The 14,606-nt window shown below is 56.5% G+C and overlaps 1 protein-coding gene across 1 annotated transcript; it reads right to left on the reverse strand.

The window, feature by feature from the left end:
* Positions 1-2,470: 2,470 nt before the first annotated feature.
* On the reverse strand, positions 2,471-6,881 carry LOC134163558 (prostaglandin D2 receptor-like). The gene is made up of 2 exons (XM_062618498.1): positions 5,972-6,881; positions 2,471-3,614 (listed from the first exon to the last, which is right to left on the reverse strand). Exons 1-2 carry the CDS (start codon positions 6,878-6,880, stop codon positions 3,348-3,350), a joined length of 1,176 nt encoding a protein of 391 aa, XP_062474482.1. The 5' UTR covers position 6,881; the 3' UTR covers positions 2,471-3,347.
* Between the last annotated feature and the right edge of the window lie 7,725 nt (positions 6,882-14,606).

The raw sequence follows: 14,606 nt of genomic DNA on the forward strand, positions 1-14,606 counted from the left end.
TGTGGCAGGAGGGTTGGAACTGGATGATCTTGAAGGTCTCTTCCAGTCCAAACCATTCTGTGATTCTATGACTGCATGGGTGAATTTCAATCCTTTTAAACCAAAAACTCTGAGTTGTGTTTAGCAAAGCCAGACATCATTTTCCTTCCAAATGCTTCCTAGCCCTGTCCCTTATCTCATGTACCAGTGCTGCCAGCAGCCTCACTCTCCATCCTGGAAGAGAGGGGCCAGGTACCAGTGTGGCAGGTCCAGGTTTTGGCACGTTGATTTGCAGTCCTGTGCAAGTACCTGGGTGCACAGGTTAAAAAATCCAACCCCTCACCAGCTGGCTGTGTCTTACAGTGCCCTGGCTGTGGTGCCTGGCAGCCCCAGCACTGCTGCCTGCCCAGACATGTGCCTTCCTGCTTCCAGAATGGCTGAGAAATGCAGGCAGACAATAAAATAAAAGAGCTCTTTGCAAGAACTAAACAGTTTGCTGGGAAATGAGCTTGTGCAAAGTTGTGCCTTGATTTCATGAGCCAGAAAAACTCAAAGTAACCCTGACCATGCTCAGTTAACATCCAAGAAAGGAGAGGGATGCAAGGTTAGGTGATGCCAGTGACACCAGTGACACTGTGAGTGTGGGACACGGCAGCCAGCAGCGCTGGCGCAGCACAACAGCTCCAAAAAGAGCATCGTTGGTGTGAGCCACAGGCGTGAGCCAAGCAGCGTCTCTTTATTGCTTCCATTAAGCATTAGGTCTGTCCCTTTGAGGATCATTGGCACAGGAATGATCTGGCACGGAGGGGACCCATGGGGCATGACTGAGCAGTGTGAGGAGCTTGGGAAGAGGATGTGATCGGGGGGCTCACACAGCAGCTGTCAGCTCTTCAGTGTTGGGCTGGGGAGCCCTGAGCCTCTGGATTATTTTGGTTCCTGTCTAGCAAGATTCACAACTAAACCACAGTTGCAGGGAGGTTTTTAAACCATGATTTTTATTCTATTTCCATTTTTTCCAAGCTCAGTAATAGGAAGGGGCTCTGAGCTTCGATATAACTCCTGAAACCCCAAACCAGGTGCGTTTGGGCATTAAAAAGTGGATTGCCCAAGGGAGCAACTTGGGGTGGAGAGGAGCAGAGCCCATCCTTGCAGCCGCTGTGCCCAGTGAGCTCAGGCCGACTCGGCAGCAGTCCTGGTTGGAGACGTGCTGCCATCTCTGGAGAAGACTGCGGTACGGCAGCCCCAGGCCCCACGAGCAGTGATTTATCTGCTCGGAGGGCAGCCTGGCGCTCAGCCCCAAGAGCAAACCTTGCTGTCTGCTGCCGGAGGCACCGGTGGCTGGCTGGAGACTCCAAGTCTGCTCCCAGAGCAGGTAGGACACCATTTAGTGCAGAATGGTGATTAAATAGCTAGTGGAGCGAGATAAGAGTGTCAAGGTCACCAGGAGGTGCGTGGGCTCAGGAGCGGAAACAGGGATGATGCAGGGACAATGGGGGTCACCCCGAAGCCTGCAAGCCCCCACTGTGCTCAGCGGTTCCACGATTTCTTTCCTTTCATGATAAACTCCTGGATGGGTCAGACACTGGGGTGTGTGCATCATCTCAGGGCTTGGATGGGGGCTGCATTCATGCACCTTAATAAGCATCCTGGGGCCTTTGTTGGTTTGGGGTTTTCTAAATTTAGTTGCATGGTTGCCCTGGGCTCTAAATACACATACCATGGGGGAGGGACCTCTCCCAGGAGGTTCTCTAGGAGTGAATCCTTGTTGAGATCAAAGGCAGATGATGGCCTTTCCCAGCCTGTGCACACATCAAGCACCCATGGCTCACATTGCTGCCACCTCCTAGCCTGTCTGTGCCTGGTCCATCTGTCTTGATGGACGTATGGTGGAGGGGATCCCAGACCAGGAGGATTTTACAGAGCCGTTATCCCACCTGGCCTTCATCCTTCTGCAGTGGAACAGGTCCAGTGAAAGCCACAACACAGGCTCGGTGCTGTTGACTCTGTGGTTCCACGTGAGACATCTCCAAGACAGTAACACACCGGTAACGTGAAACCAATAGGCAAACCAACCCTCACTGCATTTCTTTCTCTTTAGCAAGCCCTGAAGGTGAGGTTGCACACCCCCATAATATATCCCCAAATACAGGTTTGCCCTTTGCTCTAGCCTGGGAGAGCCTGTCTGGTCAAACAGCCAGAGTCAACCCAACCAGGTCACCTCCAAAAAGCCCCAAGGTAGATTTGCATGAGTTTCTTCCTTCAAAAACCAGAATCCATTTGACACCAAGAGTAACTATCACAAGAGAATTGGCTGGAACATGACTACACCTTGCAAGGCTTGGCTAAATAGAGGGAGAGAATTATTTGCCCTGTCTACTCCAAGGACAATAAGCAGATGGGGACTTGGGTGATCATCATTTTTTTGGCCTAAATGCTCACTTGAGGCAGATATTAAATCCAGTTAACATATGTGGCTCAGCGGAAATGGGTCTTTCATTAAAATGATCGCTTGTTGGCATGCTTGCAGAGTGAGGTTATCCATCCCAGGCTCTGTCTTATCTCAATTACTGCTCTTATTAGGGCTCAGGGTCATCATAAATACCAAATTAAAACAATTACAGCGGGACAGGTAGCCATCTGAGCAACACAAATGCAACATTAGCACTTGGAGAAAATCAATTATTGAGAGAAGAGCAAGACACAGTGGAGAAACCACAGCCCTGCCTGCTGGATATGGGGTTACAGGGCAGACCATGGGCATCCCTGGGAGGGACGATGGGCACCCCAAGGAGGGATGATGGGCATCCCAGGAAAGCACCTCCCCTGTTCTCCAGCTTCTTGGCACAGCCATGAGCTTCTGATTAAGTTTCTGAGTCTCCATACCCAAAAAGTCTCCCTAATACCCCACCCTGCTCAGGCCAGTGACACCCTGAACTAGCCCTGGATAACCTCCCCTTGTCATGGAAGGGGATCGTGCACAGGACAAGGCAATGGAGCAGGGCTCGGAACCACTTTTATTTGATGGGGACACACACACACCTCTCCTCCCTGTGCATCCCCAGTGCCCTGAAGTCACACACTAAAACCCTCCTGCTCTCTTGGAGCCGGGTGCTCCCCAAACCCTTTGCAAAGTGCTGATGCTTGGAAATATTCACAGGTACCTGGGAGCCCCCCAGTTCCTCTCCGGGGTCAAATGCAGCCCAGGGAGGGGCACAAACACTTCACACCCACCCCTTGCTGCAAGCTGGATGCTGTCCCCACATGCAACAGCCCTGTGCTGCCTTGGGATGCTCCGGAGTAGGGTGCAGGACTGAAGACTCACTCCTCATGCTCACCAGCAGCCAATGGCTTCTACAAGACCCCCGTGCTCAGGGGAAGCCGTGCTGTGGGGTGTCTGTCCTGCGCCAGCCCAAGGGACAGAACTGGCCATCCTCCCCTGGTCCAGGCCCTTTCAGGGAGGCTTTCCGGGAATTCAGTCTTCTGCAAACCCTGCGGATGAACGTGCGGAAGACGGAGGTGCGGAAGATGATGAAGACCCAGGGGTCCACGATGGAGTTCACAGAAAGAAACCGCAGGGCACTGAGGTCTGCATTCTCATTGAAATCAGCAGCAAAGGCTCCCATGTACGCCCGGATCTGTCAACCAACCAAAGAAACAGGGAAAGATTAAGATCTCACTGCAGGGGTAAAGCTGAGAGCACAAAGATTGCCCTGGGAGCAGCAAAAGAAGTTTTAACCCCTCAATATATGCATTGAAACAGCACATGCTGTGGGTTACATACCCTGAAACTGAGAGTTGAGGCTGGGTCATGGATGGTCATGGCACTGGGGCACCATGTCCTCATCAGGGCCCGAAGGTTAGAGCTGAAGAGGTAGCCCCAGTAACCAGGGTTGTTTCACAAGGTAAAGGAAGCATCTGACCTCTGGAGGCTGCAGCAGTGGGTGCTGCTCTGCCCCCAAGGGCACCCCTCATGCACTGCCCTCCCTGCACTCGGTATCACACCAGGAATCTGTTGGATAACCTGGCTGGACCATAGCTGGATGGTGATCCCTGGTGGATCAAGGTCCTTCCTCCACCTCTGGGTCCAGCCAGCAGCTCTGCTTGTTTGAGGACCACAGGGCTTTTGCCAGGGTTATTATAAAACCAGTATAAGCCCAGTCATGCAGGAGCTGCTAGTGGCTGGTGCATCACAATGTGGCCCCAGAGCATGATAGAGGGGACAGGAAGCAGAAGTTATCTTCTAAGGCAGTGGCAGCACCCACAAGCCCCATCCGGATTCCAGGAGAGCCCCCCTGCAGCACCAGTTCTGGCTACAGAGGGTGATGGCAAGGCAGTGGTGCTGCAGGATCCAGCCCTGGGACATGGGGCACTTGGGGGGGGGGGGGGGGGCAGCAAGGGCTCTGTCATGCTGGGGATCTCCAACTCTGCCAGCAAGACCCCCATCTATGGGGAAGAAGTGAGAGGATTTCAGGGCATATTTCCCCCAGGTCAGGAAATCCAGTGTGGTTCAAAAGGAGATGGATCTACCCAGAACCTCCAGGACCAGGGGTTTGGAACAGAAAGGGTGGGGTGGCGTGGGGGATTGAAGGGTCTAACGCAATGAATTAACCTCCCTAGGAATAAGCACGGGGTGTGTGTGTGGGAACTATTTCAAGGGGCTAAGGCAATTAACCAACCCCCCAACATCTTCAACACCTCTGGGGCAATCCCAGAGGAGCGAGGTGGTGGTGATGTCAGAGGGAGAGGGTTAAAGCAATGACCAGATCCCTGGAATGGCAGGGGGTCCCTCAGATGGGGCCAAAGTGATTACCTGACACCTCCAACACCTCTGGGACAGAGTGGTAGTGATGCGGGGTGTGTGTGGGGGTGTTCTTTTGCGGGGGTTAAAGTAATGAGATATCTCCTGGGGACATGGTGCTGGGTATTTGGGGGAGAGGGAGGGGTGGGTAAACACAATGACTCCATGATGGGGGAGGTTGGGAGCAGCAGGTATTCCAAGGAGGTTTAAGCAATGTCCCCAGGCCAGAGACATAGTAGTGGTGGTGTAGTGATACCAGTCTGATTAAAGTAATGAATTAACCCCTCCCAACCTGGGATGGGATTGTGATGCTGTGGGTCATTCCATGGGCATTATGGCAACAGCCAGACCCCTGGGACAGGGCGGGGGACACTCAGAGGAGGTCAAAGTAATCATTCAACACACCCCACACACCACACACACACCCCCCGCCCCCCGACAGCTCTGGCACAGAGTGGTGGTGATGGGGGATTTAACCCATGGGGGTTAAAGCAATAAATTAAGCACGAAGGATGTGGTGTTGGTGGTGGGCATTGAGGAGAGCAACCTCCCAGAAAGGAATGCTGGTGCTGGGGTGGGGTTATACCAGGAGTGTTAAAGCCTGACTGTCAGGGTCAGGGTGGCAGTGATGGGTTATTTGGAGGGGACTAAAGCAATTATTTCCCCTCAGCACCTCCGAGCCTGGGTGATGGTGCCAGGGTTTATCCCAAGAGGCCAAAGTAATGACCTGATTCCCCCAGGACTGAGTGGTGCTGATGGGAGGATTATTCCAAGGGGGTTTAGGCAATGACTTGACCCCCATGACATGGTGGGGGAATATTTAGAAGGGGGTAGAGTTTTGCCCTGAATTCCCAGGAGTAGGTGGTGATGCCAGGGTTTATTCCAAAGGGCAAAATCAACAACCTGATCCCCCAGGACTGGGGGGGGGGGGAGAGGGTTATTCCAAGGAGCTTCAGGCAGTGATCTGACCCCCACCGTCACGGGGGGGGGGAGTATTCCAAGGTGGCCAAAGCAACAATACAACCTCCCTGGGAGGAGGTGGTGGTAAAGAGGGATTATTTTCCAAGGGCTTAATGCAATGACCAGCCCCTGGGGATGGGGTGGTAGGTGTTCGGGGTGGCCCAAAGCAACAACCCGGGGCATGGGGTGGTTCAGGGGGCTGTTCCAGGGGAGGGGGCTGGTGGGATAACTTACAATGAGCGGCAAGGAGCAGATGGTGAAGAGGACAGTCATGAGCCCCAGCAGGATGAGGTGGTCGAGCTCCTCCATCCGTGGGGCAGTGGTGGTGGTGGGGGTCCCGCGGCGGGGCTGCCGCCGTGCCATGCTGTAGAGGTGCCACATGCTGCTCACATTGCAGGTGCCGATGGCCAGCACCAACAGGCCCATTAGGCTGGCGTAGAGGACAGGGAAGACGAGCTGGTGTGGTCCACCGCCAGCCATGCGGATGAAGCACCATGTGCCGGGGCAATACTGCATGGGCACCCCAAAGCCCAGCAGTGGCAGGGCGCAGAAAAGGGCGCAGAGCCCTGCCGCTGCCGGCCCCAACGTGGCACCCAGCCGCCGGGTGAGGTGCCGTCGGTAGAAGTAGGGATGCCCCAGGGAGAGCCAACACTCCAGCGCCATAGCCAGCAGCAGCAGGGTGGGGGCCAGCCCGAAGAAGGCCATGAGGAAGGCGAAGAGCTGGCAGAGGACGCCCGGCTCGCCCTCGGTGCGCCCGCCGGGTCCCAGCTCGCTGAGGCTGCGATTGTAGGCATAGGCTGCCAGCACGATGGGGCTGAGCAGGCACTTGCCAAGCAGGTCCGTGACCGCCAGCCCGCTCACCAGCACGTAGAACGCGGAGACCCGCGGCGGGCGGCCGCCGGGGGACCGGGACCGCCGCCTGTGCTGGCCCAGCAGAAGGAGGGCCAGCACGTTACCCAACAGCCCGGCAGCGAACAGCACCGAGCTGGGCACCGCCGACTGCCCGCTCTCAATGTACCGGCTGCTACGGCACCGGTAACCCTCCGTCTCCATCGGGATATCCCGCACCGGGATGAGATGCTCCGCACCGGGCTGCGCCGCGGCTGCCGGCGGCAACTGGCCCGGCAGGGCGGGCGGCCCCATCCGCCGGCGAGGGGGAGGAAAGGAGGCAGAGAGGGAGGGGAGAAGCGGCGCGGCGCGGCACGACCTGGCCCGGCCCCCGGGGCGGCCCCTTCCCGCCGCCCGGCCCTCCCCGGGGCCGTCGGAGGGCGGCTGCGGTGCTGGGGGAGCGCTCCTCTAGAGCGGGAGAACCGCGACTGCGGGAGGGGGACGAATCCCGGGAGGGGACTGAGCCCCGCGGGGGGTACGGGTAAGGGGGTGGCAGCTGGGTCCCTGGGCGGGGTTACGGGGTAGAGCTCCTGCGAGGGTGGGTGCGCTGAACACGGCCGAGTCCCGGGGATCACAGGGCTGAGACCCCGGGGGCACGACACAGGTTTGGGACCTGGAGCGGAACCCCCTCGGGAGGCTGCCGGTGAGGGGCAGGGCTGAGCCCAGGGTATAGTTACAGGTAAGGGGGTCTGAGCTGAGCCCTTAGCGGGGTGACAGAGAAGGGGGGCTGGGACTGAGCCCCTGGGAGTGTTACAGGGTGCAGGACTGGGGCCAAGATCACCTCCTGCACAGGGGTAGGGAGGGCAGGAAAGGACACAGTTATCCCAGGGGCGTTTCACTGCTGCCCAGCACCCCATGATCTCTCAAGAGAGCACCCTCACTCCTCGGGATGCCCATGCCTGTACATCTTTAGAGACTTACAGAGCCTGAGCCTTCAACCTAACCAGGCACCGCTTCTACCTGCAGCCTATCCAGCATGCTGGCCGTGCAGTGGTACCCTGCTGAGAATCCCATTACAGGGTTCCCAGCCTCTCTGTGCCCTGTCAGCACTTCACTATCCTGGTAGCAAATTCCAGAAGAAGCCCCGGAAGCTTCTTGCAGGAAAAGAAGTGGCCTTTCTAGCCACAGAAACGCAACAGCACAACACATATCGCAGCTATCAGTACGCATGTGATGATGAATAAGCATGAAACCATGGTTGTGTGCTTTCAGGACCCTTTTTACTACTCTGGAGGAGTACAGGAAGCACAGGAAAGTATCAAGATGACAGGAGGGGTGTGACAGGAACTCTAAGAGACAAGGCACCAGCCCTGGCGTTATTTAGTGATGGGCTCCATTTCTCACGCTATCTGAATAGAGCTGGTGACTTCTCCAGCAGAGAGCGCAGGGACTGTTTGTGGCTGGTGCTCTGTGCCGATGAGAACTCCAGTTCTGAAAGAAATCGAGATAAAACTTGTTGTGGTGCAGTGGTTACACACGTGCAGTGTGGAAGTGCTGCCTTCGCTAGGGCTGAATGAGAATCCAGTGACTGGCTCCTGCCTGGAGCCCCGGGAAGAAGAAATTCAGCCTGCCCAGAGAAAAAATATCCTCCTAGCCAGTGCCTCAAAACCACCCCCACTGCTGCCTTTAGCAGGCCCAGCACCCTGGACCTGTGGCTGTTGTCAGCTCCCTGCAGATGATGAGCCAGGGAGACTGCTGGGGAGGGCAAACAGGCAGCCTGACAGTGCCCCGGTGGATGTGCTCCTTTTTCCAAGTGCTGGGATCCTCTTTATGGGCTGATCCTGGCAGTTGAGCAGAGGGAGGATGTGGTGGGATCTCTCTGGTTTTCACCAGGATGAAGATTAGGAAGGAGAGCCCAGCAGTGCCAGAGAGCTCATTTACCAATTCCCAAGAGCTGGGAGGACAGTCCTCAACCCAGGCTGGGGCTTGCACATGGGCAGAGCGTCTACACTCCTTCTGATTGAAAGCAGAAACCTGCCACTTGAACCAAAAACCTGTCCCAGGCAAGCTGCCTCTGTCTGCAGGAGCTGTCTCTCCAAATTAAATGCCTGGGCTTTGCTTTCGTTCCGGCACTGAGGGCGCTGGGGGATTCTGCTCCCCATCACCCGTGCATGGTGGGTCCCAGGGACTTGCTGTTGTGAAGTGATGATACTGCAGGCTCCCATACACGGAACATTGCTGCCAGTCTGCTCTGATATGGAAGAGACCGAAGTGCTGGGCTCCCCCTCCACTGTGGGGAAGTCCCTCATCAGCCACCAGCCTGCCAGACAGACAAAGCCAGAAGGCCAAATTCAGCAGAAATGGGTTGCTTGGGGAGAGGAGGAGGAGGAACTGTGACAAAATCCATCCCTTTGGAAGCGGGTACTGCCCCAGACACACCAGCTGCCTGGAAACCTCAAAGGACAAGGGGATACTGCTGTTCCTATCCTCACACCCCTCTGTACCGGGGTGATGAGGAAAGCCTGGGAGAGAGAAGGCTTTTTGGGACCATCTCCTGGTCCAGCCATGCCTCCAGCTGTGTGCATGGGAGATGCCACTCAGCACAGCAGTGGCTGGGGGACGCTTTTCACCTACTCCCAGCTCTTTCCCTACTGCTGGAAGGTCTGACGCTGAACATGGCAGGCCACGGTGACCGTCCTTCTTTGCGGAAGGGGATGCGGCCCCCAGTAGAGCCAGGCTTGGGGCTGGGGTAGGTGTGCAGCCGGGAGCATAACCTCAGACTCATCACCCTCCTTCATCTCCCCTGACAGAGAAACCAGTGTGGGCAGTGGGATGCACCGAGTCCCTGTTTAGCTCTTCTTTTAGTTCATTTGCATAAATTGCAGCTATTTGACCGGGGGAAAGAGACTTTAAGAAAGTCTCATTGCCACGCATGACGAATCCCTCCTGTTCGTCACGCTTCCGACGTGACCCTCTTCTTGCCGGTCACATTCCTGGTGGAGAGGGGGAAAAAAAACCCAGCAGAAAAACAACCCAAAGCGGAAGAAAAAGCAGCACGCCACAAACCCCAGAACACAAATGAGGAGCTGGAAAAAAATGAAGCATCCACAAGGAATTTCAAGGGTTGGGGTTTTTTTTCCAACACTCTCGCTGACCCCATACTGCTTCTCCTTGCCAGCCGGGTGGTGGCGAGCGGGTGCCTGCTTTACCGCCAAGCCCTGTTATCGCCTAGCCCGGCTTTCCCCGGAGCCCCGCCGCTGCCTGAAGAAGCCATGTCCGTCTGCTCTTCATCAGCGGCACGGCTCGCGGTGGCCGTGCTGCGATTTTCTCACCTTCCTCCAGCTCAGTGCTCGCTTTGGAAGTGTTTGTAGCGGTGTCTCAATAACCTAATTTAGAGCTCGTTAGACGGGGAGGGTTTTGGCAGGCAGCGCCGTGCTGGGGAGCCGGATGGAAGGATGCTGCTGAACGGGGAAGGCGGCTTTGGCAGCTCTTGCTGGATATTTGCATGTCGAGCAAACAAGGCTGGGAGGGTCCTGTGGAGAAGAGCCGACCTCCCTGCGCGGGAGCGCTCAATCACCCAGCCCAGCCCTGCTCCACTTCCCCGGGACCACTGTCCCTCCAGAGATGGGAGCAGGGCATCACCTTCCCCTCCCCGGTGTGCTTTCCCAGTCGTCTTTCCCAGCTCCGGTTTCCCCACCAGGCTTTCAGGCTTTCACTCTTTCCAGGCAGCAGGATTTTGGGATTCACAGCTCCCCCCACATGGGCAGGGTGTGCTCCCATGGCCCAGATGATGTGATGACATGTCAGGGAGGCAACCCAGAGTCCTGCACCCAGGGGATCTCAGGGTGTGGGGAGGGGGAGCACCCTAGTATATGATACCCTGGTGCTTTTCCTCCTGGGATGATGGGGTTTCTTTGCTGGGAAGATGCACTGAGCATCTTAAACGTGCCCAAACACCCTCATTTAATTTGGCAGGTAGAAACAGAAGTGGCAGCTGGCACAACCCAGTGCCTGGCAGGGCTGGTCTCCATGTCCCCTCATCCCGATTGTGATGGTGTCCCTGGGAGAGGAGGTTTTAGGGAGGGGCTGCTTGGGCACACGGTCCCTTCAAGTTGGGAATACGGACCTGCTCTGAGTCATCAGGTGACCCAGGCAGGAGAAACCCTCTGGACTGCTTCCAGCTGTGTTATTGCAGCTCACCTGGAGAAGAAAATAACCCTGGCCAGCCGGGAAATCTGCAGGACGCTGACAGAGCTGCTGGCTCATGGGGTCAGTGGGTCCAGGTGTTGCAGCCACCTCCTCCTGCTGCACTTCAGGAGCTCTGGCACCCCGTTGAGACCACATCCTGCCAGGTCTGCCAAAGGGGGGAAAGAAAGCAGCCCCAGGGTGGGAAGACGTTGGGCAAGGAGAGGGCGGTGGAGCAATGTTTCTTTCCCCCATTGCACAAACCCAGAAAGCCCAGGGCAGGGTTGGGCCTAGGCGTGGGATGACTGGAACAAGAAAGGAAAGTGTTTGGGAAAGGGCGAGTCATGGGTCGTCTGCTCAAAACACTTCCACCGGCAGATCCTGCCGGGGGCGATGGGAGGGGGGCCTAGAGCATCGGGGGTGAGACGGGGTGGGAATGAGCCCTGGCAGGGAGTGAGGGGGAGAAGGGAAAGGAGGATGGTTTCGGGTGCTGGGGTGCGCCTATAGCGAATGCCAGCCGGGGGGGGGCGGTCCAGGCGCGCTTGTCGCTCCGGTCCCTTGAGCTCCGGTGCGCGGGCGGGGTCGCTGTCCCGGGGGTGGCGCCGGCCGCCCCGTCCCGTCTCGTCTCCATTCCGTGGCCGCCACTGTCCCATCCTGTCCTATCCCGCTGGTCCCTGCAGCGGTGCCGGGCGCTACACCCAGGGAGCGAACCGGGCGCAAATCGTTGGGGTTTTTATTCGCTTTCTTTCCCTTGATTTGCGGTGTTTCCCTGGCTCTGCTCCCCGGCCCGGGGCCAGCGAAGGGGTTTACTTGGATCGGAGGCTGCCGCAGCTGCTGCAGAGGGGTAAGCGCCATCCTCCTGGGAGCTGCACCCCGGGCCAGATGTGCTGCAGCTGCAGCTCCTCGGATGCAGCTTCCTGTGTGGTGTTGTATGAGAACCCCTCAGCTCCTGCCCTACCCCCTTTTCCTGCTCTCCACAGAGCTCCCAGGCCAGAGGAGAGATCCCCTTTTGGGCTCACCCACTGGAGCACCCCAGCTGCTGAGGGGAAGGGACACATGTCCTGAGCAAATATGAACCCACACCAGTGTGAAAGCAGCCAAGAAGCCCAAGCCAAAGGAGACAGCCCTCGCCAGGGTTAGACCTGCTGCAGAGCAGCCCATATTCTGGATGGTTCTGAAGCTCACTTTAAGGGGAGATGGATCCTTAAAAGAGGGGGTGGGAATAGCAGGAAAGGTAAAAAAAAAGGAAAAAAATATCAACTAAAGCAGCCTGATTTGCTCCATTAGAGTGGGACCCTGGTGAAGCCTACACATTGAGGGCTCACATCCCTCCAAAATTCAGCGGGCCCACTGAGCTCCCCTGTGGATGTACAGCCTGTCCCAAGGAACAGGCTGGGTGGAGAAGGCAGCTCCCAGATGTGCTGCCTATGTGTTCCACTATTTCCCATTGAATTTTCAACTAACCCAAGAGCTCTGTCCCCATTTAGCCAGATTGCTCAGCCCTAAAATCCCTTTTAGCATGAAATGCCCCTGGGTCTGCATCAGTCTTCAATTTAAAGAACAAATCCTATTGCTTCCATCCGCTGCTGCGGCTGGGGTGACCTCAGCACTGCTGGGTGCTTATTTTGGTCACCGTTTGTGTCACAGCAGGCAGAAGGGACACGTGTCGGGTGAGAATAGCCTCCTCATGCAGCTCAGAGAGGCTCTGCAGCACAAAGGCTGGTGGGAGAGCCAGAGCCAGGAAAATGTGGCTTATTTGCTCAGAGAGGCTGTCGGGGGAGACAAAGGCAGGAAGCAGATAAATGCAGGGAACGGGGCTAATTGCTGGGATTAGTCACCCTGGAGCTCGGATGCTGCAGGGGTCAGGGCTGGAGGCCCGAGGGGGTCAGGCGAGGAGGGATGAGCTGGAGAGAAGTTTTGGAAGAGCCTTGGATTCGTTAGAGCCATGGGAAGGGCTGTTTGAGAGGAGAGCAAGGGCTGAGCAGGTCCTGGACCCCATCTCTGACAATGCTTGCAGTGCAAGCCACAGGGTCACAGCTTCCCCAAGACTCCCTGCTCACCCCACGCCTAACCCATGCAGCAAATAAAGCCTCATTCTGCAGAGGACCCTTGCTTCAGGGTATAAACACCCAGGGAGTGTCTCAAAGCTGCGTCAGCTCAGTCAGTGTGTATGAGGGGCCAGAGACACATCCCTGGGATGGGGCAGGGCTGGACCTCCTGCAGGGGGTGATGGGGAGAGGCAACCTGTGCCTGCTGCTCTTTGTGCTGCAGCAAAAACACAAGACCCCCCCGGAAGCAAAAGAGCATGGACTGATTTTATCTCTGCTGTGAGCACGCTCCCTCCCTGCCATCCCGGCGGATGCTCTCAGCCCCAGCACAAACCCATCCGGGCTGCTCTCCCGGCAGATGAGATCCCCTCTGCCAGGGAGCTTGCTGGAGCCCGGACCAAATAAGGAACTTGTGGCTAATCCTGCGGGAACGGTGCGCAGGAATCAGTCAGCGTCAGGCGCGCTTGCAAGCTCCCTGTGAGCTCTGTGCCAAGCCCCCAGCACAGGGAGCTCCCAGGGCTCGGTGCGCTCATCCTGCACCTGCAGTACCAAAACCAGCTTTGCAGCGGTGTTTAGAGAGAGGAAGGAAGGAAGGAGAGCCCCAGAGATTAAAAAATCCCACAACTTTTCTTTACCTTTATGTCTTAAAATACGTTCTAAAACCTGGGTCAGTCCTTTGGGCTGTGTCTCAGATGCCACAGGAAGCTTTTCCACATGGAAGTGATGTTTCCATCCCAGGAGTCTCCAGCTCCCTGGGGTGCTGGGAGATCCAAGCTTCACGACCTTTTCAGCCAGGAAGGCACTTGCTATCTTGCCTTTTAGAGTAGCAGCTTGATTATTTCTCCTCTCCATGCACCAAGCCACTTTCCAACACTTCTGCTTTAGCTGAGTTGCCCAGGGCCAAGAAACCGTCCTCAAACTATAAAAACCTTGGGTTTCTATATTATGGACCTACCTGTAATGTAGCACCCCATCTTCCCAGCTCTCTGCAAGGACAACATCTCTCCCAGAACACGTTTGATGCCTTGAGCAGGAATATCTGTGTTGGGTTACAGCTGGAGCATGTGTGATGGACCCATGTATGGAAATCATCTGGAGCATGGGTGGACACCCTCCAGGAGCTGCAGGCTGCTGAGCCCATGACAGAAACCCTAGGAGCAGAAGAGTAGCTTGGGATGGCTGGGCATCTGGTGGGTGCTCTTGCACCTCAGTGACCTCCAGACCCATGCTTGATGATGCACCTGAGCAACTGATGCACCTCCTGGGCCAGACTGGAGAAGGGTGTCCCCACGTGCAGGAGCGGTGGGCCAGGGCGAGCAGGCGGTGAGTCATGAGCGAAGCTGGTGCAAAGAAGTGATCCCAAAGTTAATGAGAACTGTTCCCAAAAATGGAAATGTCAAGAGCCTGGTACTGCACTGGTGGGAATCTGCCCCGCTGCCATCGCTTCCCTGCTGTCAGCACCCAGCGGGATGCTCCCAGGAAAGGAAACAGCCACAGGGAAAGCAGCAAGGCCAGCCAGGAGCTATGGACCCATGGATGAAGCCGCTGGGAGGGATATCTCGACATGGCCCAAGGGGAAGCAGACACCCCATGGGAGGACCATGCCCACCCAGTGATTCCCCTTTTGTCCCTGACACAACGTAGAGGTTGTTCCTGCTGCCAGCAAGCTGGGCTCACCCCAGCCATGCATCTGTTGTGTATTCTCAGATGGCTCATAAGGGTTGAGCTCAAACCTGAGGCTGTGCCCAGCTTCTCAGGAAAGAGGGCAGCTCATAGAGACTCTTCTTCTTCTGTCCGGTCTTATGGGC

This window comes from Pezoporus occidentalis, unplaced genomic scaffold (genome assembly GCF_034315485.1).
Source record: "Pezoporus occidentalis ecotype Australia unplaced genomic scaffold, CSIRO_AGI_Poc_V1 ctg200, whole genome shotgun sequence".
Classification (NCBI taxonomy): Eukaryota; Metazoa; Chordata; class Aves; order Psittaciformes; family Psittacidae; genus Pezoporus; species Pezoporus occidentalis.

Coding starts and splice junctions, on each gene's coding strand:
- LOC134163558 (XM_062618498.1), bottom strand. CDS start 6,880: ATGGGGCCGCCCGCCCTGCCGGGCCAGTTGCCGCCGGCAGCCGCGGCG. Junction 3,615..5,971: donor TCTGCTCCTTGCCGCTCATT/GTAAGTTATCCC, acceptor GTTGGTTGACAG/ATCCGGGCGTACATGGGAGC.